Source organism: Callospermophilus lateralis, chromosome 3 (genome assembly GCF_048772815.1).
Source record: "Callospermophilus lateralis isolate mCalLat2 chromosome 3, mCalLat2.hap1, whole genome shotgun sequence".
Lineage (NCBI taxonomy): Eukaryota > Metazoa > Chordata > Mammalia > Rodentia > Sciuridae > Callospermophilus > Callospermophilus lateralis.
In genome coordinates this window covers 82,223,215-82,248,826 of record NC_135307.1, presented here as the reverse complement: position 1 = coordinate 82,248,826, position 25,612 = coordinate 82,223,215, and the positions used below count along the sequence as shown (strand labels likewise).

Here is a 25,612-nt window from a genome sequence, read left to right as displayed (position 1 = left end):
ATGTAAAGCCCTAGTAGGAGCTATGAGTGACTGACAAGATAAGTTCTTTGATTTCTAAGAGCTCCAATATTAGTTGGGGATATATACAAATAGTTGCAGTTCACAGCATTGCATCGTAAATATTATGTGACTTGAAAGGAATCATAAGAATCTATAGAGAAAGGAGAAAATGCTTTCAGCTTCTTGGAATATGAAGTGGATAAGTAGAGGGTATTTCAGTGAGAAGAATGGTTAGAGCTAAGTCTGGATGGTTTATCCATTTTTTTTTTCCTAGAAAAGAAATACTGTTAACTTACTTCAGTATTTGAAAAGTATTTAACAAACTTTTAAAAATTTTTAGGACCTGAACCCAGACCCAATCTTAGAGGAGAATCAAGAACGTTTAGAGTATTTTTGGATCCAAACCAGTATCAACAGGATATGACCAATACTATACAAAATGGAGCAGAAGATGTATATGAAACTTTCAATATAATAATGAGGAGAAAACCAAAGGAAAATAACTTTAAGGTATTGTTTTGGCTATATAACTAAAAGTACTTATGTCACAATTTAAATAATCTTAAGACATAAATGCATTAATGTTGGGTATAAAAGATTTGTTAAGCAAATAATAATCATTTTAATTTTATTCTAAATAATATTCTTAAATTCTTAACATATTGATTAAATATAAAAATTTAAGGAAATTCATTTGTTAAATCTGTTTTGTTTTTTGAGAAATAAAAAACTTAAAATATGAGTGGAGGTTTTTTTCAAAAGGTCACCCTGTTGTCTATCTTTTTTTAATATTAGGTACTCAGTTTATATCCCAGGATGAAGTGAAGAAAACTGTTTACTTATATACTAGAATTTCTTTTTTAAATCAAAAGTAGATGTACATCCAAATGTGGAATCCCAAGGCTCTGAATTACTCTGATATATAATATATCTGTACTTTATTCATTAGTGGCAAGAAGAGATTTAGGGACTTATGATTTTACTTTTATAATTTTGTGGGGAGAAGAGTTTAAGGAAGATTTTTTAAATTATTATTTGAAACTATATTATAAACCTTAAACATTGAGCATATCTAGCATTTGATAACATCTAGATTTTGTGGAAAGTGCTCTTCTTTCCTCTGTACCCCAAAATGCAGAGTTTCTTATACATTCCTATTACTTTATTACCTCTTCTTACCCATTGTTATGAAAACAAACCAGAAACCTGTCAAATAAAGAAACTTTCTCACTATAAAAATAAAAGAACCATCTCTCCATATTGTTGAAGACAAGAACAGTGGAGATATTCTTGATTTCTTTTTGTTTAAATTATACATGCAATCCATCAATAATTTGATTACTACCTCCACTGATGCCATGTCTAGACACCTTCAATTTTCCTATCCCTGCACCATTCTTGTGAGATACTTCCATTCCACTATTCCACTATTCTCCACCTAGTAGCTGAATAATCCTTTTAAAATGTAAATTATACTTTGGTTCCCCTGTTCAACATTCTTTAATGTTTCCTGTCATTTAGGAAATTCTTACCATAATCCAGAAAGCCTTGCCATATTTGTCCTCTGGCTTCCTCTCTTATTTTCTTTTATCTCTTATTCACTAAATAAAAGCCACACCGTTTTTTTCTTTCTTTCTTTTTTTTTTTTTTTTTTGCTGTTCCTTAATAATCCAAGATTGCACATAGTGTTCCCTCCCCATAGACGGTCTTTCTTAGTATTTGCATGTTTTTTCCTTCATTGCACATGAACGACTGAGTTTAAATGCCAACTGGTAAGAGAAGCCTTCCTTGGCAACCTTACTTGAAGTAGGTAAGATTACCTACTTATCCCTTCTCAGTATTCTCTATCCTATTAGCTCTATTTTTTTCAAACTCCTTGACATACCTGATAATTATATATTTACTAATCTGACTTCACCATTAGATGGCAAGATTATGAGGGCAAGATCTTTGTTTTGTCTGTGAACATTTCTTAACACCTAGAGCTATGTCTGGTATATAGTATGTGCTTAACAAATATTTATTGAGTGAATGAAGGACAGTCTCGCATTTAGTCAGTTTTCAGTAAATGAATCTCAATCACTTTACTTTAAACACAAAATCCTTTCCTATATGTATTTATTTAATGCTTATAAAGATGAATAAAACACAACTTATACCTTTAGAGAGCTAAACTACTAACAAGGGAAATTAGAAATATAAACAAATAACTACCATGAAAGATTAGAAGGTGCCAAAAGCCATAAGAAGGGTACACATGAAGGTATCAGGGAGTTTAGAAGAGACATCGAGGTTCTGATCAAACAAAGGAGGAACTTTCCCAAAGCTTTCCTGTTTGGGGAAAGGAAGAATACTTTTTTTGTATCTTGGGTGTTTTCTTGTTTACCTGAGCAGCATCCCACATTTCCTTCTTTCTTTTCCAGTTCCTACAGCCTATTCTGATCTGGATATTTCACTTCTTCCTAGACAGTTGTATGTGTCTCTTCCCTAGTTTCCTCATAATTACCTGTGTTTCATACCTTTCCTCCTATTCTTAACACTGATCATTTTAGTCTTGCTTCTCAGAACATTTCTGTGACTTTCTATTAATGATGACATAAATCAGAGTGCTTCAGAAATTCTTTACTTGAGCTAAATTAAAGTGCCACTGTCCTTCATGAAACCTTTTCTAATGTTAAAAGTCTCCCCTGCATCCATATCTCTCATCCACTATGAACTGTATTCTTCTTGTATTTTGTAATATTCTTTACTGTCGGCCACATTCTGCTGCTTTGTTCTTGCCAAGTTTGGTCTTTTGTTTAAATCAGGGTATATGTATAGTGAAGGACATATTTTATCTCCCTGATAGAATTACAATTTCCTTACAGGGCAGAGCTTTCGTCTTATTCATCAGTGTTATATGAACATACTCATTAATCTGTTTATATATCCATGAATGCATCCCATATTCAACTGTTCTAGATCCCTCCTACTCTGAAAATTATATTTTAGTTGGGAGTTAAACAAATGACAAACAAGTATATACAAAACAAGTATATACAAAACAAGTATAAACAAGTATATACAAAAACCTGTAAACAAGTATATACAAAACAAGTATATGAACCAAGAGAATTTCAGATAGTGAAAAAGACAAGTATATAAAACCAGGCACTAAGATTAACATCGTCTATCCTGTGATTTTTTCAATTGGGTTTTGTAGCAATTACCATTTAAAACAACATTGATTTGATTATTTTATTCTTTGAAATTAATAGCCTCATCTCCTAATTTCTATATGTAGGATAGATTACTTTGTTGAGGTGATTTTTATAAGAATCTGCCTTGGCTTTTGGTAATTCCTTTTGACAGTATATATGTATTAGCTACTATAATAACTTTTTGTTGTAGTCCTGATTCTTTATTCTGTAATTTTACTTGACATTTTCTTAATTTTTATAATTTTGTTTACTTTATTGTTATTTCTCGCCATGCTAATTTTAGTATTTCTGAGTTGTGATATGTTTCATGATTTAGGCATACACTAATGTGCTCTAGTTTTATGTGACTTTAACATAAGAACTCTGGATTATAAAAGAGGAAGACTGCAGGAGTTTCTAAGGAAGCATTTTCTTTGGTTCTGTAATGTTTTCATGCTGTTGGGTTGACATGAGTCTGATTTTTATCCTACTCAATAGGAGTTAAGTGGTAAATTCATTTATGTCTTTATGCCTAAGTGAACTCAATGGATAAACTGTTCTTTCTAAGTTCGGTCTTTTGTTTAAATCAGGGTATGGTATCAGCTGAAAATATAGCTGTTGATTCAGTCTAGCCAAGCACCTGTCAGCAGAAAATAGCTTCTTGCCCTGAAACACTTGGGAATTCTGGATTAGTGCAACCAGCTCTGCATTCCAGTGAAGTGCAAATATTTGAGATGTCTTATTGACACAATCCTTTTCTGTCCTTTTACTGACAGGCTGTGCTGGAGACTATTCGAAACCTGATGAATACTGATTGTGTGGTACCTGACTGGCTGCATGATATCATTTTAGGTTATGGGGACCCAAGTAGTGCCCATTATTCAAAAATGCCCAATCAGATTGCTACCCTTGATTTCAATGATACATTTCTCTCCATTGAACATTTAAAAGCCAGCTTTCCTGGTCATAATGTTAAAGTAACTGTGGATGACCCAGCTCTACAGATACCCCCTTTCAGGTAAAGTCAGACCTAGATGTACTCCTTTCAAGCCTTCTGTAGTCTGTCTGTGATAGGCCATCAGCACCGATGGCTAAAGTGAATTTTAAGTTATTTTATCAGGTTTTTGTTTTGACAGCCCCTACATATAATCACTGAAATAAGTTATTATATTTTACTCTTAGGGCAGAAGCTATTTTAAAACCACAATTAAAGTAGCTTCATGTCTTATAAAAAAAAAATCAGTAAAAGGACTAGAGATATAGCTCAGTTTGTATAGTGCTTGCTTCACATGCACAAGGCCCTGCATTTGGTCCCCAGCACCACAAAACAAAAGCAAAAACAAAATCAGTAAATGTGTGTTGTCTGGAGAAAATGAAATATAGTGTCTGATGAAATATTTCTTTGCATTTTACATATAATCTGATATATTTTCTTCTTTTGGGGGTGGGGGCAGTGGTGGGGATTGAACTCAGGGCCTCACTTATGCTAAGCAAGCACTTCACCACTGAGCCATAGCCCTAGTCCCCTTAATCTGATATATTTTCTAATTAATACACATAGCCATCTGATGTTGAACTTTATTTGGACTTTAGGAAATTCTTTTTTTCTTTTACCCTTGTTTGCTTTCACAGATTTTAAATACAGGTTGAGTATCATTTATTTAAATGCTTGGAACCAGAAGTGTTTTAGATTCAGAGTTTTTCAGACTTCAGGATATTTTCATAGATTTACTGGTTGAGCATTCTTAATCTGAAAATCTAAAATGTCAAATGTTTCAAAATCCAGAACTTTTTTTCCATATGTTTTATTGGTGTATTATAGTTGTAGATAATGGAGGGGTTTTATGCATTCATATGTGTACACAGTATAACAATAGAATTTGGCTAGTATCATTCTCCACTATTTTTCCTTTTCCTCCTCTTTTCTCTCTTCCTGATCTCTTTCCTCTACTCTATTGTTCCTCCCTTTGGTTTTCATGAGACCCTTGCCCCTAATTTTCTTTTCTTTTTCTTCTCTAGCTTTCACATGAGAAAAAAACATAATGACCCTTGATCTCTGAGTTTGGCTTATTTCACTTAACCTAATGATCTCAAGTTCCATCCATTTTTCTGCAAATGACATAATTTCGTTTTTCTTTATGACAATAAAACTCCATTGTGCGTATATACTACATTTTCGTTATTCATCTATTGACAGATACCTAGGCTGGTTTCATAGTTTGATTATTGTGAACTGTTCTGCATGGGTATATATTATCACTATAGTATGATGACTTTGATTCTTTAGGATAAATACCAAGGAGTGACATAGTTGGTCATATGGTAGTTCCATTTCTAGTCTTTTGAGGAACCTTCATACTGATTTCCATAGTGATTGTACTTACTTACACTCCAACCAACTGTATAAAAGTGTTTCTTTTTCTCCACATCCTATTGAGCATATATTATTGTTTGTATTCTTGATGACTGTCATTCTAATTGGAGTGAGATAAAATCTTAATGTATTTTTTATTTACTTTTCCCAGTTGCTAAAGATGTTGAACATTTTTTCATGTATTTGTTGGCCATTTGAATTTTTTTGACCAGTATCTGTTTAATTTGTTTGCCCATTTATTAATTAGATAATTTGTGTTTTTGATGTTAGGTTCTTCTGAGTTCTTCATCTATTTTGAATATCAGTTCTCAGTCAGAAGAGTAGCTAGCAAAGACAAAATTTGAAACTTTTTTGAGTGTCATCTCAGTGCTTAAAAAATTTCATATTTGGGAGCATTTCAGATTTTTCATTTCATATTAGAGATACTCAACCTGTATTCAAAAAATAGTTGTATTAAATGTTAAATTAGCTTTGGTTTTAAAGTTTGAGTAGAAAAATAGAATGAAGTACCTAGAGCACTTGGTTGCTGATCCCTGAATTCTTCATATGGATTAGAGGCAAAGGACTCAGATAGTATGGGTGGTATTCCTGAGTTTGCTTACTTTCTTGTTTTTTTTTTTTTTTTGTTTTTGTTTTTAATAATTTTTTCAGTTGTTGATAGACCTTTATTTTATTTGTTTTTTTATGTGGTGCTGAGTATCGAACCCAGTGCCTCACACATGATAGACAAGCGCTGTACCACTGAACCACAACCCCAGCCCTGGGCTTACTTTCTTAGTTGGACATTATAATACACAGCTATCAGTTGAATGTTAAATAAAATATAATAATTAAACATTTAAAAATATATCCTTTGTAACATCCAAACCTTGTCTATCGCCATACTTCCTAATTCTGTTAATGACAAAAGTTATTGTTCCAGTCACCATCTTGAAATCTCAGCATTATTTTTTAAAATGTTTACTTTAATAATTCCTGACCCATAGAGTAGCTTCTGCTATAGGGATAGTTTTTTCAAATGTCATTTCTTACTACTACATCTCTAGGCCCTCGGTCCTTGTGGTGGTGGTGGTGCCTTTCCTACCTCTCTCTCTCCACTTGAATTATTAAATGCCTCACTACTAGAGCCACTCACTCCCTAACTAAGAAAAATGAGTGCTCCTTTTGCTTAACAAATAAGGCTGACCCCCTTAGCTTCCTACTAATTCTTAGCAGTTTCTGGTACTGCCTATTTTTTAAGGTTTTGAAGAAAGATTGAAAAAATTGCATGTAGATAATTCATTTTTTTAGTTTAATTTTAAGAAGTTCATTGGACTTTCCTCCCTATGGAGAGTCACCTTCACACCCAGGCTAAGAACCTCTGCCTAAAAAGCTAGATGTTCTAGAAGGGTCATAACTAGGCTAAAGATGCATATCTGTCCTTTACTTTTCTCTGTTTCACCCCACATTCCAGCAAAATTAGGCTGCTTGTACTTGACCTCTGCTGTTACTTCTTTCTTCCAGTAGTATCTTCCCTTTCCATTTTCAGATATCTAAATTCTTTGAGACTCAACTGCTTCCTGTCCCTTATTGTCTTTTCTGATTCAGTGAAGGACACAAATAAAGCTCTTATAGTGCATATGGCATAAATATTTTCTGTTTCTTTGATCTCTCAAAATTGGATGACTTTTTCCTAATCTGAAGACTTATTTTTTAACATTGCATTTTAATGCTTATGAATTTACGTTTGTTCAGCTTATATATACAAATAATAAGCTCCCTTAAGCCAAAAATGTTTTTTACTCATCTGATTATTCTCCATATAAGTCATGCACAAGATAGGTACTTAATAAATCCTTTTTAATTGTAAATTGAACAAAGGTTTTGGTCTTGTAGGATAACTTTTCCAGTAAGAAGTGGAAAGGGGAAGAAAAGGAAAGATGCAGATGAAGATGAAGACACTGAAGAGGCAAAAACCTTAATTGTTGAACCTCATGTTATTCCTAATAGGGGACCTTATCCTTATAACCAACCCAAACGGTAATTTTACTACTTATTCTAAGTATTGTAAATTCACTGTTTCAGTTGGGTTACTGTTTTTATTTTAACTTAATTCATTCATTCGTTCATTCATTCAGTTTTCACATTACTGGGGATTAAGGCCAGAGATGTTCTACCACTGAACTAACTTCCAAGCCCTTTTTATTTTTTTTACTTTGAGACAGGATCTCACTAAATTGCCAACATTGGCCCCAAACTTCCAATCCTCCTGCCTCAGCCTCCTGAGTTGCTGGCCTCACAGGCAGGCACCACTAGACTTGGCTTTCTTATACTTTTAAAACCTTAAGATACTTTAGTTTCTGGACCCTCTTTCCTTTTATTTTGTTAACCAACTGAATAGCTCAGACGTTTTAGGCTACTCTATAATAATATTTCAGAAAGGAACATGTTCAGGTACTCTGAGAAACAAATGCTACTACACAGAGTTACCTTAATTTGAGTAGAGTTCTTATTTCATGACCCTGTGTTACTTAGAGCAATAGCCCTAGTGCAAGTGTCCCGTAACTAAAAAGTGGCATGATATTAGGGAACAGCAACTTTTGCAGGACAAAACAGGTCTGAAATGGGCTAAATGTATCAAAAAGTAATTACATGCCTGTAATCCCAACAGCGAGGGAGGCTGAGACAGGAGGATCAAAGCCAGCCTCAGCAATGGCGAGGTTCTAAACAACTCAGTGAGACCCTGACTCTAAATAAAATACAAAATAGGGCTGGGGATATGGCTTAGTGGTCAAGTGAGTGCCCCCGAGTTCAATCCTAGGTACCCCCTCAAAATATTTTATTCTTTTACTTGGAGGTGGACTATGTAAATGTAAAGAGATTGACAGAACAAAGGCAAATACAGAATAGACTTTTGGTCCTTGTTTTTCCAAATATATACTAAATATTATCTATCTCTATTTCTAACCAACTTTTTATTGACCCTTTTATTTACAGTAATACTATTCAGTTCACTCATACACAGATAGAGGCTATCCGTGCTGGAATGCAGCCTGGGCTCACTATGGTAAGAGAATTACTATTACGTATGTTGTTATCTGAATTTAGACCAGGTTTTTTTTTTTTTTTTTTTTGTGAGCACAAATTTTTAATGTATTCTTCATGTGGTTTCAAGGTTTTTTGTTTTTTGTTTTTTTTTGTAATTGGATACAACACCTTTATTTCACTTATTTTTGTATGTGGTGCTGAGGATGGAACCCAGGGTCTCGCACGTGGGAGGCGAACACTCTACCTCTGAGCCACAATCCCAACCCCAGCCCAAGTGTTTTTACTTTTTTAATTTATTAAGATTCGTCTCTGGCCTAGGATATGATCTGTCTTGGTGACTATTCCTATGTACTTGAAATGAATGTATATTCTGTTATTTAGGAGGTGGTGTGAACTGTAAATGTCATTTAGATCTAACTGTAAATGTCAGTTAGATCCCTTTGGGTTGCTTTTTTTTTTTTTTAAGTTCTTTTCTATCCTTACTGATTTTTTGTCTATTGAAACAGTAATTTCTGTTGATTACTGGGAGAAGAATATTGACATCTTCAACTATAATTGTGAATCTGTTTCTCCTTTCATTTCTGTTAATTTTTGCCTAATGTATTTTGAAGCTTTGTAGATGGGAACATACCTCAAGGCTGTTATGTCATCTTGGTGAATTGACCCTTGTATTATTATGTAATGTCTCTATCACTGGCAATTATCTTTGCTCTAAAGTCCACTTTTTCTGGTGATAATATGATCATGCATCTTTCTTTTGATTAGTGTTCATGTGATATTTCTTTTTCATCACTTATAAACCACCTATTTTTTGTCTTCAGGTTTATTGACTCTTCATCTCTGCCCTATTATGATATTGAATCCATCCAATGAATTTTTAATTTGTTATTTAATCATTCAGTTCTAGTGTATGGTAATGTGATAATTTAGTATTTGATATATATTATGTATTCATCTTCTTCCCTTCTCCAAGGTTGTGGGCCCACCTGGTACAGGAAAAACAGATGTGGCAGTACAGATCATATCCAACATCTACCACAATTTCCCAGAGCAGAGAACTCTAATTGTTACTCATTCCAATCAGGTAAGCGTGTGCAAGTATATGTGTGTGCGCATTTGTATGTATGCATGTGCACATTACTGCTTTTACTTCTTTGACTGAATTTATTTATCTCTTCAGTTCCTAACCCTTACCAGTAGTATTTTTCTTCATTTAGAAGAATGAGTATTTCTAAAAGATTAAGATCTACAATATATTTTTTCTTAATATTTTTTTTAATTGTAGGTGAACACAATACCTTTATTTTATTTATGTATTTTTATGTGGTGCTGAGGATCAAACCCAGTGACTCACACATGCCAGACAAGCACTCTACCCCTGAGCCACAACCCCAGCCCAAGGCCTACAATATATTAATGCTAAATTGAATTTAAAATCTTTGTGAAGTGTACATGTTAATATCCTTATTACATTGAAGCCGTGTGTGCGCTCCTGGTCCTTCTGAAGCAGTCAGAAAAGAGTAAGAATAAATTATACTTATTAACTCTGGAGCAAAATATAGATAGGCAATTCTGAGAATATTCTAAAATATACTGATTTTACATGGTCCTCTAATCCTTCAAAAATACTTAGTGGTGACTTCATTTGGCCATCTTCAGAAGATTTGATCTACAAAGAAGTTCAGAGTTTGGGGAATGTCAATCTGTTCATTTAATCTACAGTTTGATTTATTTATTTTTAACAATGCTCTCCAGTTCATTCACCCATGTTTTTATATGTAGTGTTTTCAAAGTCTATGAGTACTGTTGGCTTGTTGTACAATATGGTGAATTTATGCAGGGGAGTTGTCTTGGGGAATTGATTTGGACTACATCTTGATAAAGGAAACAGAAAAATTATGGAAAGTACTTTCTTCCACTTAATAAAATTTTAGTCTGTAATAATTATACTTATCTGAATTCTTAGAATGAACAAAGTCATAAGTTTTTAGCATAGTATTTTTTACTATTTTGCCCTACCTTGATATGACTTTCTACAATGTCCTTTATTTATGATTGACATATAGCACAATCATAGAGAAGGTTAATTTGCAAAAATACCCAAAGAATTCATTGTTTTCTAAGGGCCTCTATTGATTATTTTTCCTTGAATTAACTTTTTTGGGGGGTTAGGTCTTCATTTGCATGTGTAACTCAAGTAGTTTCTTCAATATCCTTCTGATTCTCAATGGAATCGTTTTTTTGAGATCATGATTTTTTTTTTTCACTCTAAATCTGTGTGATTCCTGACTAAGGGAAGCAAGTAATGCCATGTATTCTGAAGTTTTCTGTGGTCCTCAGTTTTGAATAGTTGAGTATCAAAAATTAGGGTAGTGGGAAATTTTTCTGAAAATTTGCTTATCTCTTCAGTTTCTGAACTCACTAGAATATTGATAGTAAAGGATATCTGTATTTAAATTATGGAACTTGGATGTTTACAAGACTAGATGTTGACTTGATGGGGTAGTAGTTGGAGTTGGATTTGTGATAAAGGAGAGATGTTTGAATGGGGCCAATTTTTAAATGATGTCTTTATTAGTGTATTTTTCCAGTCTGTGAAACTTTTGCCTTTCTGCAAAACTTTATAACTACAAAGGTTTAGATAATGAATATTAGGATTTGAAGAACTTCTAAATATGAATATTTCACAGCTAGAAAGAAGTGACTTCTAAATGGCTTTCATCAGAATAGTTTATGATAAATGAGCACTCTGCTTATTGTATAGAGAAATTAAGACTTTCAGCTTAAGATTTGAATGATTCATTTTACTTTTCTCTATTGTAGTGTGTATTCTACCTATACACACTGCCTTCTCACTGTCCTTTTCCAGCTGTGAAAACTTTTTTGATTCTCTGCAGCCTTGTAAATGCTGTGAGTGAAATGAAACTCAGTATGGTGAATTATTTTAGGACTTATTACAACTTGGAGGAAATAGCACTACTGAACCAATGCCTTTCTCTTTTCAGAAATTAGAAGCTCAGTTTTCATGGGTGGATGGTTTTTATTGTTTCCAGTTATTCATTTGGCCAAGTGTACATATATGGCAATATCAGAAATCAATAAAAGTATTATTTTGTTTTAATTATAAATGACCTAGTATAAGACCTTTTTCCTTCTGTTTAGATTGTGATTCTTATTGAGCAATACTCTGTCATTCTAAATGTTAGTTTCTGTTATTTTTAAAGATACCTACTGAGTCTTTGAAACTGACCATCATCTTTTTTGCTTTATTCTCCAGGCCCTGAACCAGTTGTTTGAGAAAATCATGGCGTTAGACATTGATGAGCGCCACCTGCTACGTCTTGGTCATGGAGAAGAAGAGCTGGAGACAGAGAAAGATTTCAGCAGGTAAGCACAAGGTGGTGAATTTTGAAACACTGTACCTTTTTCTCCTCCTTTATTAAAGACACACCAAGAGCAAAGAGCCACAAATGATCAAATGTAATTCTGAAATTTTTAGTATAACCCACTTAGACTATATATTGTTTATGCCATGTTTCCATGTATACAGTGATTTCTGTGAAGAGGATTATCGTGTTCATTATAAAATTGTGAATTGCCATTTGTTTTCTATTTATTGAAATAATTTTTAATGTAGCCAGTTTAAAACTCTTCAACTCTAGATGATTCTTTTTTCATATTTCATCTTGACATTTAATTTGCATTTTTTTTAGGTACCAATTAAGAGGTTGATTTTTTTAGAGAAATGTAAATTAATAGTTTAGTGATAGTGTAAGTTTGGGGCTAATTGCCAGTTTAGCTGTACTTTATGATTAATATTATATACTTTAAGTTGACTAAAATTTTTTAGATTAAATTTCTATTTCCATGTTTTTCTTCATTTTCATGTTTTTCTTCAAAGTTATAACTCATTTATATGTTATTATTTATGACTCATTTCATTTATACTTAAATTCATGTTTAAAGCACAATTTCAGATAATAATAGCTGAACATATTTAATATGTTGGCTATTGATCATACACATTAAAAGAGTACTAAATTAATGCTTCATGTCTGTTCTGAGTTCTTAATATTACAGAGATCACCAAATATTTAGCTCATAAAAAGTCAAGTGTGTAACAGTACAATATGACATAAATCATCAGCTGTACTGCTGATATTTCCTGAAGTTTTCCATAGTATTTTCTCATGTTAAAGCTAACTTAAGAAAGTGGATTAGACTTTAAGATCTAATAATTGAGTTCAATGAACATGAAGAAGCACAAGCTAAGCTCTGTGCCTTATTAGCATGTGTGTACTTATACATTTGAGCATATTTTATTTCTCTTTGTCATAATTAAAAAGAAAAATGATCGTTCTACAAAAAAAGTAATATCATTTTTTCTAAAGAAAAAATATTTAAAAACTGGTAAAGTAGTATAGGGGCAGTTACCATTCATAATTATACTCTCTCAAAATAACTTTCTATTAATCTTTTCTTAATAATCAGGCTATTTGAAGTTTTATATTTTTCTTTTTTAAAAAAACAATTTGTAGTCTCTTTTTTACTTATAGAATAATTGTGCAGATAGTACAAAGAGTTTCACTGTATATTGGTTTGGGGTGGTTTTTTTGGCACTGGTGATTAAACCCAGGGGCACTCAACTACTGAGCCACTTCCCCAGCCCTATTTTGTATTTTATTTAGAGACAAGGTCTCACTGAGTTGCTTATTGCCCTACTTTTGCTGGGCTGGCTTTGAACTCTGATCCTCCTGTCTCAGCCTCCCGAGCAGCTGGGATTACAGGCATGTGCCACCTCGCCCGGCTGTGTATTGCTTTTTTAAGTTTAATGTTATATCACAAGAGTTAGGATTTTATTATTAGATCTAAATACTCCTAATTTTTTTCTCATTACCAAGGTGTTTATTGTAGAAAAAAATTTAAACTATAGATAAGCAAACAGAAAAAGTTGCCTCTCACGTTGTTTCTATCCTTCTAAGTGGAAAAATTCTTCAAATCATAGACCGTGTCTTATATCTCTTTTCTACTCTTCATCATTCCTGGCTGCCTCAAAGATGAATTTCTGAATTATGGAGCATTTAGGAATATGACTTCTTCCTTTGCCTGTTCTTTAAATATGTGAATAACAATGATTAGACTGTTTCAGTCTTGTTTTAAGCATTGAAGAGTTAACAGGAGATACTTTGTCATTATGGAAAGAGTATATATCAACTTTGAGGTCTAATTTTGGTTCCACTACTTTGTTTCTTAACTCTCTTTGGACAGAATACTCCCCAAACATCTATTTTCTTATTAATTCAGCAAATATTTAGGAAGATGATAGGTTTGGGTACCAAGCTATATGTTAGGATATGTAGATGATCAAATATATTTTCTAATTACTTCTTAAAGCTTTTGGAAGTAATCTAATCTTCCAACATGATAATGCAAAACAGTGCCATTCAAAGCCATTAATCTGTAAACTGTTAGTGGTCTAGCACCAGAATGCTCTGTACTCCCTTCCTTGTTGAAATTTTATTTGGGGCAAGGGAGAGATAGCTGAACTAATTGATTTACCCACCACACAAACCCAGATCACACTGGACCTAGGTGTACTTTAAGTAGCTTTTGGTATGAGGTCATCTACCACCTAAATAGCTACCACCTAAATATATGTTGTTTTCTACTGTTTTTTCTCTTTGTCTGTTTATAGTTCTATTATTATTTTCTTTAATTTCTCTGACAGTTTCCTTCCAAGTCTCTTCATTACAGAGTTTTGCCTTTTTACCTAATTGAAATTTTTAGGTATGGAAGAGTTAATTATGTCTTGGCTCGAAGAATAGAACTTTTAGAAGAAGTCAAACGGCTACAGAAGAGTCTGGGCGTTCCAGGAGATGCCTCATATACTTGTGAAACCGCAGGTTATTTCTTCTTATATCAGGTAATATGTTAAAGGTTTTTAAATTATAATTAATTATAATATGGTCCCCAGTTGAAAATTGGAATGGGTCCCTAATATTCTTCTTGAACGCTTATTTTGTTTTTCTTGAGTAGATTAAAATATGTGGTACTGCCAGAGCTATATTTATAAATGTTAAGTATTTGTATTTTTTTTTATTATTTTCAGTTTTTCTTTGCTAAATAACTTTAGTTGATGACTCATTCAGTGGAAGGCCAGTGTTGGCAAGCTTTAAATTTTTTTCTTTCTTGCCTTTACAAAGTTTCACGCCTCTCTCTCTCCTCCCTCCCTTTTCCCCCTCTTATTACTATAGAAATGTAACTACATTTTCTAGCCTCCCAGTGGTAACAAAGTACAGTTCTATAATTTTATTATCTCATTAATCAACTAATGAAGGAAAACATTTTTCTTTCAAATCTCCCAAAATAAATTATGTCTTAGAACTAATTACACAATGGGACTGTAAATTAAAATTTCTGTTGACTTCAGTTTAGTGGCATGCTATTACTTTTATCAAGATTAATATTTTTTGAGTATGAAAACCAGTGAGAAATAGCCAAATAAGATAAATAAAAATAAATTTTATTAATTGGGTTGCTAATAATTCTAAATGCATTGATAATCTAATAATGAATATTTTATATGTAATTTATTCTCTTTATACTAATACATTTTAGATACAAATAATAATATTGAAATATGAAAGAATGGGCTCATGCTCATTCTGAGGAGATGGACAAGCTAGTTGATGCATTCAAAATGAGCAGATTTCATGGTTTCTTGAAAAGCAAGGAAAACATGCACTGTCTTGCAAAGAGGTCTACGTTAGACTTAGACTGTTTAGAATTTTGAAGAATGGAAAAAAGATCATGCTTAAATGCCTGTTTGACAGGAAAAACATCACTGGTCTCTCAGTAAAAACTACTTTTAAAAATAGAAATAATGGGGGCTGGGGTTGTGGCTCAGTGGTAGAGCGCTCGCCTAGCATGCGTGAGGCACTGGGTTCGATCCTCAGCACTAATAAAAGTAAAAAATAAATATATTGTGTCCACCTAAAACTGAAGAATAAGTATTTTTTAAAAAATAGAAATAATGTATAAATTTTGAAAAGGTGAATTTGAAGTTTCACAGTGTAGATCATCAGTTTGCAGCATAAAAGAATTATATCAGGAAAGCTTTTCACAAGGTCAATTTCTAAGCCCTATCCTAAAAGCATTCAGTAGGGGTGGGAATTGTGGGGGTTTTTTTTGTTTGTTTGTTTGTTTGTTTTTAGCTCCTCAGATATTCTGCATAAGGAATACACTTTCAGAAACACTAAAATCATAACAGACCTAGGAGAATTATAAAAATTGAAGTTAAGTAGAAACTGGCTGGTAGGTGCATAGCTGACATTGTACAAGGATGTAATTGAACTGTTATCACATAAGTCATAAGGTGTGCTTTCAAATATATACTCAATCAGAAGTTCTTTATAAATGTTCTAAAGAGATTTGGGGGAAAAATATAAACGTTTAAGAGAAGAGTATACCTGCCCTCCCTTCTTCTCCTGTCCTCAAGTCCTGAAATGACTTTGAGTTTCTTTCTGGTTTCTACATTTTTTATTAAAGATCCTTTTTATCTTCTCAAATTCTAAGGTTACTTTTTTTGAAAGAAGAGTAATCTATCAGTGACTTGGAGGAGAAATAGTTATATTGGGCCAAAGACTGCATTTATTCCCTTTACCCTAGCAGATCTTATTTTTACAAGATTTATTTTTAGTTTTATCATTTAAAACATATTCCTGGCAAAATAAACCTCAAGTCCTTTTTCCTACAGGTAATGTCTCGTTGGGAAGAATATATCAGTAAAGTGAAAAATAAAGGTAGTACATTACCAGATGTTATGGAAATCTCCACTTTCTTCCCTTTCCATGAATATTTTGCAAATGCTCCTCAACCCATTTTTAAAGGCAGATCTTATGAAGAAGACATGGAAATTGCTGAAGGATGTTTCAGACATATTAAGAAAATCTTTACTCAGCTTGAGGTAAGAATTCCCATGTGCTTTTAATTTTCCTTTAAAGATTCTTAATTTTGTTTAGTGTTTTTGTTTAATGAAATAAATGCAGAATATTCAAATGTTACAAGTTAGGTTGTTACTTTTAAGTAAAATTATTAAAAATACATTTATAGTTTTGTTCAATAAATAAGCAAAAATTAAGATGAATTGTATCCTTATTATTGTGGTTTTTTTGGTATAAAGATATTAGTTCTTAAGAAAGAAATGCTTTCACGAATACCCTCACATCCCTCCACACACACACACATCCCCAAACCCCACCCCACCCCACCCCCATTTTGGTGTTGGAGATTGAACCCAGGGGCTTCACACATTCAAGGCAAGCAGTTGAGCTACACCCCCAACTCCAGTAATAGTTCTTTGAGAATTTGAGACTGCCACATGGCCATTCTTAGTTTCTTATACCTCTTGATCAGTAGGCAAAAAAGTGAGATTTCAGTGTTAGCTGGGACAATTTATCATGGTATTAAAATGAAATAAGAATCATCATGGGGCTGGGGATGTGGCTCAAGCGGTAGCGCGCTCGCCTGGCATGCGTGCAGCCCGGGTTCGATCCTCAGCACCACATACAAACAAAGATGTTGTGTCTGCCGAAAACTAAAAAATAAATATTGGAATTCTCTCTCTCTCTCTCTCTCCCTCCCTCCCTCCCTCCCTCCCTCCCTCCCTCTCTCCCTCTTTCCCTCTTTCCCTCTCTCCCTCTCTCTCTTAAAAAAAAAAAAAAAAAAAAAAGAATCATCAATACTCAGAAGAAACAGAGAAGAGTACATCTAGAACCCAGGGTCCCCTGGGATGTTTTCCTATAGCAACATCATTGGAAAAAGACAGTAATTATATAAAATATGTTGGGCTGGGGATGTGGCTCAAGCGGTAGCACGTTCACCTGGTATGCGCGGGGCACTGGGTTCAATCCTCAGCACCACATAAAAATAAAATAAAGATGTTGTGTCCATTGAAAACTAAAAAATAAATATTAAAAAATTTTCTCTCTCTCTCTCTTAAAAAAATGTTAATAAATAAAATTTTTAAACCTGCAAAGTGATGTTTTATTTTATTTATGATTCAGTAAACACAAAGTCAAAGGGAAGAACATACTCAATTCATAACAGTAGCTGCCTTAAGAAGGAGTGGGGAGACTGGTACCTTACCTGTATCAGTAATGTTTAAATTATTAAAGAAACAAGGTAAAAATATTAAAACAGTTTGGTAAAGTATGGGTAACTAGATATTGGGTACTCTGCCTGGGCCTGTTTGCTCCTCGCACCCTCTATTGTCTGTCTTCAACCTCCACCATGGTTGAGGGTCAGGCTGATCTTTGTAGGTTTCATGTCCCAGCTGCCTATGTCAACTGACTTAAGACTGTTTAGCCACATCCTGAGAGATGGGGCAGGAGTTTAGAAAAGGGAGAAGCCAAGGTGTTTTTTTCTTCAGTTACCTCTACCTAGTGTTTCGTCTCCTCCATGACTGCTGGATTGGCCCATTGTGATTCCCACTTATTTTGTGACCCTAGTCACTGAGCTCTGCTCACACCACTTTTTTACCTTTTATCCTCCCTAGTCTAGGAGTGGCAGGGACTTCTTGCTTTTCTCAGTCTCTGGGTTATTTTATTCCCTTGTTGGCTTTTCATCTCATTTGTCATCTGTATAATAAGTTTATTGCTTCAGTTCCTTTCATTGTAAATACTTGAAGTAGTTTGTTTATAAGAGGAACCTTGAATAATGCAGGTACAATGATAATTGTTATTTTATTCAGTTTTCTTGTTTATATTGTAAATATTTTACCTTACGCACACACACACATAAATCAGTCCAGTTGTAGCTTGATAGTTAGCTATTATTTGAACTCAATTGGTACATAATAAGAAACAGAATTATGATTTATTAGTCTTAGTTTATGAGATATTCATATTAATTTCTCAAGAATCGTCTGATTGACTGGATTCTTTAGTTTTATGCATAGACTGTTTGTTACCCTAAAGTAATCTTTCACTCATTCTCACTCTTGTAGGAATTCAGAGCCTCTGAACTGCTCCGCAGTGGACTGGACCGATCTAAATACCTGTTAGTAAAGGAAGCCAAAATCATTGCTATGACCTGTACTCATGCTGCCTTAAAACGACATGACTTGGTAAAGTTAGGTTTCAAGGTAAACATTTACATTTAGTTCCTTACTTCATCATCTACTCAATTGTTAGTTTTTTTGGTTTTTTACTTTTTTCCCTTGGATATTGGCTCACGTCTATGAAAGTTCTCATTTATAGTTTCTTTAAAATGTCTCTTTTAATGTGAATGATACTATCCCATGTTTATATGATTAGTGAACTTAAATCTAATTTTTCTAAGTCTGGTTATTAGTATTTTGTGTACTAATTAGCGTAATCATGTGGTTGCTTAACCAGATTCTCATACTTATTAAAAGTTTGTTTTGTTTTTGTTTTTTTGTACTGGGGATTGAACACCCAGGGGCACTTAACCACTGGCATATCCTCAGCCCATTTTATGTTTTATTTAGAGCTAGGGCCTCACTAAGTTGCTTAGGCTGGCTTTGAACTTGTGATCTTCCTAACTCAGCCTCCTAAGCTGCTGGATTTAAAGGCCTGCACCACATTGCCTGGCAAGATTTTTTTATTTTTAATTTTTTTGAAATATTTATGTTTTATTATATTTATGTTTTTTTTATTATTATTATATCCTATCTGATTCAAATTATGATATATCAAGATCATTGTACTGTCGTGTGTAACTAATAAATTTAAAAAAAGAAAGAAATGTTTATGTTTTAGTTGTAGTTGGACACAATACCTTTATTTTATTTATTTTTATGTGGTGCTGAGGATTCAACCCAGGGCCTCACACTTGGTAGGCAAGTGCTCTACCGTTGAGCCACAACCCCAACCCTAAGACCTTACTTTTGAAAAATCTCCAAACAGAACTAAAAGCTGTAAGTAACATGTTATAGTGTTTGTTAGTTGCAACACATTTATATACTTACATTATTCAAATACTGAATATATATCTAATCCAGTTATTTGTTCATTCCATAAATAAAAAGCTTTCCATAAGAGGATAGGGAATACTCTTATAATAGACTGTAAAATAAAATATTAAAAATTATTATGTGACAAAGACAAAAGGACAGCATGATAGCTTGTTAACCTATGACTGAATTGAAGTACAGTGTAATGATGGAGCCAAAAATTTGAATTTGCAGACTCTTTATGACTTTGATAGTGATATTTACCTAAACGCCAATTTAATACAAATCATTTAACTTTCCTATAATTTGTTTATCTGTTGAAAATAGGTTCGTGTACTGGTTTGAACCAAAGTTAGTCGTTCATTTGTTTATGAAAGGGACGATTTTAAGATATATGATCTCATTGAAAGATAGTGCTAAATAAATTCAAGGTGATAGAATTGTTGTTATCTGGAGGAGAGGTTCTTCAGTGCAAGGTAGGACAAATATGACAATTTATTAAAAAGTAGTGTGAACTTACCCCAGGGGTGTGAAGTTACCCTTTTGCAAGTTATTAGTGAGAAGTTTTCACCTGAATATTTTGTTCTTGAGACTGACATATAAAACATAATTTGAATTTGACATTAAAATAACAAGGGGAAATTATGCAACCATAACTAGCATTTTATTCTTTGATGCAGTTTTTCACAAATTTCCAAAAATATTGTTGCATATCAAATTTTCATTAATTCTGTTGTATACTTATATATCTAAAGATGTTTAGCATGAGTGATGATAGATTTTTAAAAATATTTTTAATGCTGGATATATTTTTTCAAACTTCAGAGTTTAAAAACCTTTGTAGATCTGTTTAACATAAAACAGGCAGCCCTCTACTCCCTTGCGTTAGCCATAAGGCTTTTTTTTTTTTCCCTTGACACAATGTGAAAGATTTGAAACCAAAAGGGGATATGATCCTATGACTGTTTGTTAGTGGCTTAAGGGAAGCAAGACAGGAAGGGAAAGGACAAATGTGGTGGCCTGGACTATAGTGGTAGTTTTGGTAGAAATAGAGGAAAGTAAAATAGCTTTTAGAGGGAGTTTTGAAAGTTAAATTGACACACTTTGGTGGCAGATGGAATGCCTAGGTTTGAAACAGAAATGGATTGTTATGATCAGTGTAGGATTCATAAGGGGGGAAAAATTACCCCAAAATACTATCTAGGGTAAGAATATCAATAGGAATGACATCATACATATTGTAAATCAATTCTTGCTTGTGTAGAATGTGAAGAACTAAACTGAACTAAATAGATACTGCAATCCAGGAAGTGATGTACAAGATCTCCTCAATGTAAATATATTTGGGAAGAGGGGGTCTTTCCTGAGGTTTGAGATGTGATCTGAAATTCTTATGTTTTTGGTGATTGCTGTGGTTATGGTGGTAGTTGTTTGGCTTTTGAGCTATTTTTTCAACAAATTTTTCTTTTCCTTTTTTAGTATGACAACATTTTAATGGAAGAGGCTGCTCAAATTCTGGAGATAGAAACTTTTATACCTCTTCTCCTACAGGTAAGAAATTAAGAATTCTTGGGGACAACATCTAAAAGCTGTATAGTTTAGAGGTACTTGTTTTCACAATTTTCTATTCTCTTTAACTTCATTTTGTTTGCCATTCTATTTTAAGTTTGCAAGTTTCCTTTAATCTATTTATAGGCCATTTAGTAATTTGTTTTGCTTTTGGGAATACTAGTCTAAAAATTCATGGTTTATATCTACATAGTAGCTTTGAAAAGACAGTAATTTTAATTAAGGAATTGTTATGCATTTTGAGGGGAAGATGAGTTATATTTTTCATATCTTTTGTTGGAATTGTTCTGTCTGGAATTGTTTCTGATGTTCACTGAGTACATTGGTTTATTTTATGGCTGTGTTTTTGAGGGAAATGGTGGTATTTCAAGAATTTTCTTACTGTACAATATTATTTACTATTGAAACATTAAAAACAATGTGGAATTCTCTGGGTAGTTTAGAGTAGTTATATTTTTAATTGAGTTACAAAAATTTTTATAAGCCAAGCTATCTGGAGCTTGGAATGTGTTTTATTCAACAGTGTATGTTTCAAGGAATAAGGGGGCATCTAAGGTAGGAAATTATAGTAGTAGTGGAAGAAATTAGACAAGGTACAGTTTTTATCATGTTGAGTTCAAGGCAGTGCTTTGCACAGTTGTAAAACAAGGTGTTTACTTTGACATTTCTCCATTTCTCCTCGGGGCTTCTCTTTTTTTCTGTAACTCTTCCAAAGGTTGACCTAAGCCTTGAAGACTTTTTTAGATTACCCTAACTGTTAAGGTAGGGTAATTCCATTGCTTCCTCAATTCTTCCAGCTCCCTTTGCCCACTGTCAGCCAAGAGCAATGGCACCCATACCTGATTCGTATGTTATTCTACAAATTTGCCAGACTCTTCTCTGTGTGGATCTATCTAGTACAGGCCAATAATTTAAGTTAATAATGCCATTTAATGAAGAAAAGTCTTTTGCACGATAATTTAGAGACCAGCTAATGCACTAAGTGTAGTATTTTACTATTTTTCTACCTTTAATTTCTAGAATCCTCAGGATGGGTTTAGCCGACTGAAACGATGGATCATGATTGGTGATCATCACCAGTTACCTCCAGTAATTAAGAACATGGCCTTTCAGAAGTATTCAAACATGGAGCAGTCTCTGTTTACTCGCTTTGTCCGTGTTGGTGTTCCTACTGTGGACCTCGATGCTCAAGGGAGAGCCAGAGCAAGGTAAAGGTGACAGGGAGAAAAAAACATCTCTCTGCAAGACATCAGCTCCATTATCCAAGTATTTGTAAACATCTCTTATAAAAGATTTTAGCTTTCCTATTATCCAGGAACTTGCCAATTGCAAATGTGAAAGCACCTTTGTTGCCTTTTCACAAAAGCTGTGAATTGACCAAATAAGTTATTGTCTTCATTATATTGAGATTAACTTAAGTGTGTTATAATCTAAAGACTTCACTTGTTCCTTTTCCCTTCTTCATGTCCCCCAGAGATAGAGTTAATATAATTTTGAAACCTAAAGCAAAAGTATACAAGAGTAGAATACAATTCTCACTTCATATACAGGTTCTTCCCTGATTTTTTAATTGATGGCATAACGATAGCAATTACCTCAGAGAGTGCAATAGAGCTACCATTTTTGTAATGTTTTCAGTCTCTTGACTGTTACTTGAAGAGACTAAGAATGAAAAGCAATTATTGCTAAAAAGGTGAGAAAAAACGAGTAACATGAAAATTAAAGCACAGCTCCTTATAAATCTTCTATGTGTGTTGAAGGGATTTCATGTTGCTAATCTTTCCTGTTTGGGGGGGGGCGGGATTTCTCTTTGAAAAGCTTGTGCAACCTCTACAACTGGCGATACAAGAATCTAGGAAACTTACCCCATGTGCAGCTCTTGCCAGAGTTCAGCACAGCAAATGCTGGCTTACTGTATGACTTCCAGCTCATTAATGTTGAAGATTTTCAGGGAGTAGGAGAATCAGAACCTAATCCTTACTTTTATCAGGTAAGAAAAGATGTGATACTTTAAAATATATATTTATTTATTTATTTATTAGTTGTAGTTGGACACAATACCTCTATTTTATTTACTTATTTTTATGTGGTGCTGAGTATCGAACCCAGGGCCTTGGCGTGCTAGGCAAGCGCTCTACCACTGAGCCACACCCCCAGCCCAAGATGTGACACTTTTAAGTTTATTTTGCATTTGCCTGGTTGAAATACTACCTAATTGAGTGATGCTGAACCATTTGGCTAGCCATTGAAAAAAGGGAAGTTTAGAGCCCTACCTTATAACACAAAAGCCATTCATTTTCAGATGAATTAAAGGTACATCCAACATACTAGAAACTACTAAAAGTTAATATTAATATATAATGTAAGAAAGAGCTTTCTAAGCTTCTTAACCAAAGCAAAAATTACAAAAGAAAGATATTGATTGATTTAAGAGAAAATTTAACATTTGCAAATAATAGGTTGAATTCTGCATATGTATAACTTGGTCAGTTTTTAAAAATTAATCCCCTAACAGAAAATACAATAATAAGAATATTCATATCACAAAAAGTTAATAGGTTTATAGCAATTATCAGTCACTGGATCAGGCAGTACTCAGTGTTGAAGTTGTTTTGGGGGAATTCTCAAACAATGCTAGTAGAAAAACAGTTTGTAAACAGATGTTAGATTCTCACTTATAGAAATTTATCCTAAGCAGATATTTGAACAGCTTTGCAAAGATTTACATACTAAAATATTCATCACTGCTAAGTATTTTGGAAGTGAGAAACAGTTCAAATATCTACTAGTATGGATTAAATTATTACATATCCATTAGAAATACTGAATAGCCACTAAAATAATAACATTATAAATTTGTTTATTGACAGGAAAAATATTTATGCTGTATCAAATTAAAAATGTAAATTGCTAAGCATATCTGTAGTGTCTCACTTGATTTTTAAAATGAAACAGCAACATATATATAGAAATATGTACAGATAATCTATACAAAAAAGATCTGACAGCATATGTACCAAAAAATAACAATCTCTGAGGGATTATTTTAAATTTTTCTTTTTTCTTTTTCCTAACAGCAATATATTCATTATGTATTACTATATAAATTAGATACCTTGAGTTATATATGAAAATGCATCATGTATTATTGACTTAAATGTGTATATATCTGTATCTGTACATATATATACATATATAGATAGATACATACATACATAAAAAATATGGATGTAACTCATGAAAATTCTTTTATCCCACCAAATATTTGCTTGTATTAAACTAGGTTACTCTATATGTATACTTATAGTCTGGGAACACATGTGACCTTTAAGTGATAACTTTAAAAAATATTAGAACCTAAGTAAAATTGGTAATGTTTCATAATTAGCCACCTTTGAAGATGATTAAGGATTCTGTCAGTATTCTAATTGATATTTTTATTATGTAATGGTTTTTGGAATTTCCCATTTGAGTCAGTTTTGTTACCTAAGCTACACTGTAGTATTGACCGGGAACATTATCATCCTGTTTGGTTCTCTTATTGATTAGTTCTAATTCTAGATGCGTTTTCAGTATTTCAAGAAATAAATGTATTTTAAAATGATGACTTATATTTTACTTTTAAATATATTTCTGAACAATTGAAAACATTATCCCCTCAAATAAGAACACTTTGCATTTAAGCAATATATTGAAATAGTTGTATCTAAAAGGGAAAGGATGGACAAATGAATAAAAGTTACTATTTTGAAGGGGTCTTAATTTATTTTTCCCAAGTCCTAAAGTGTTTGTTAAAATATAATTCAAATTGTTTTATTGTTAATACTTTATTTCTGATCTTTGGGCAGGGTACCAAGTTGAGCAGTGCTTATTTTTTACATGAATAAAGAAATGGACTCTTTTTATTGAGAACTCTCCACATGTATCTTGCCAAAGATACTCAAATCCTGTAAACTGAATTTTAGCCCAAACTTTTACTATGGTCATTTCCATGATTACCAATTTGTTCCTGTATCTATATTAGAACTGATACTTAGATAAATGTATTTTGCTACCAGTATGGAAAATGGAAAGATTTTATACTGTCATGCGGCTGCTTTTCTCTCCCATCTTCCAAAGGACTAGAAAATTTAAATGAAAGAGATAACTCAGGCTGTGTGTCACCAAGAACCAGAATATAAATGATATTCTGAAGGTCTTCCAGTAATTTTCCCATTGCCTTTGCCTAAAATCCATCTTCTTTGTTTCTTAATGTTCATGTTGTGTTCTCATTTTGCTTTCTTCTCTCTTCTAGTACTTTGAATTTAGTCTATTAAACTGGACTAAATAGCTTTTTGTATGATTCTTCACCTTGAAGTTAGACTGGATTTGTACTATATTCCTGGATAAGTTACTTTGTTACTTTATATTAAAATTTCTTTTTATAACTACAATTTCAGTACATTGTATAACAGTGTGATTGTTGTGGTACCAAGAATATCAGGCCTT

General features: G+C 33.1%; 1 protein-coding gene across 2 annotated transcripts in view; it reads left to right on the top strand.

Moving 5' to 3' along the window:
- Positions 1-25,612, top strand: part of Aqr (aquarius intron-binding spliceosomal factor) — a 113,650-nt gene that overhangs the window by 69,374 nt on the left and 18,664 nt on the right. Inside the window, exons 19-30 of one of the 2 annotated variants that reach the window (XM_076850517.1) lie at positions 341-510; positions 3,956-4,197; positions 7,429-7,572; positions 8,530-8,599; positions 9,554-9,664; positions 11,858-11,967; positions 14,368-14,503; positions 16,337-16,546; positions 18,587-18,724; positions 21,035-21,106; positions 22,145-22,332; positions 22,943-23,114. In XM_076850517.1, the coding sequence (XP_076706632.1) occupies positions 341-510; positions 3,956-4,197; positions 7,429-7,572; positions 8,530-8,599; positions 9,554-9,664; positions 11,858-11,967; positions 14,368-14,503; positions 16,337-16,546; positions 18,587-18,724; positions 21,035-21,106; positions 22,145-22,332; positions 22,943-23,114 (1,763 nt within the window). Of the gene's footprint in view, positions 1-340; positions 511-3,955; positions 4,198-7,428; positions 7,573-8,529; positions 8,600-9,553; positions 9,665-11,857; positions 11,968-14,367; positions 14,504-16,336; positions 16,547-18,586; positions 18,725-19,412; positions 19,503-21,034; positions 21,107-22,144; positions 22,333-22,942; positions 23,115-25,612 lie in introns of those variants that run through there. The other variant, XM_076850518.1, reaches the window with a different exon arrangement.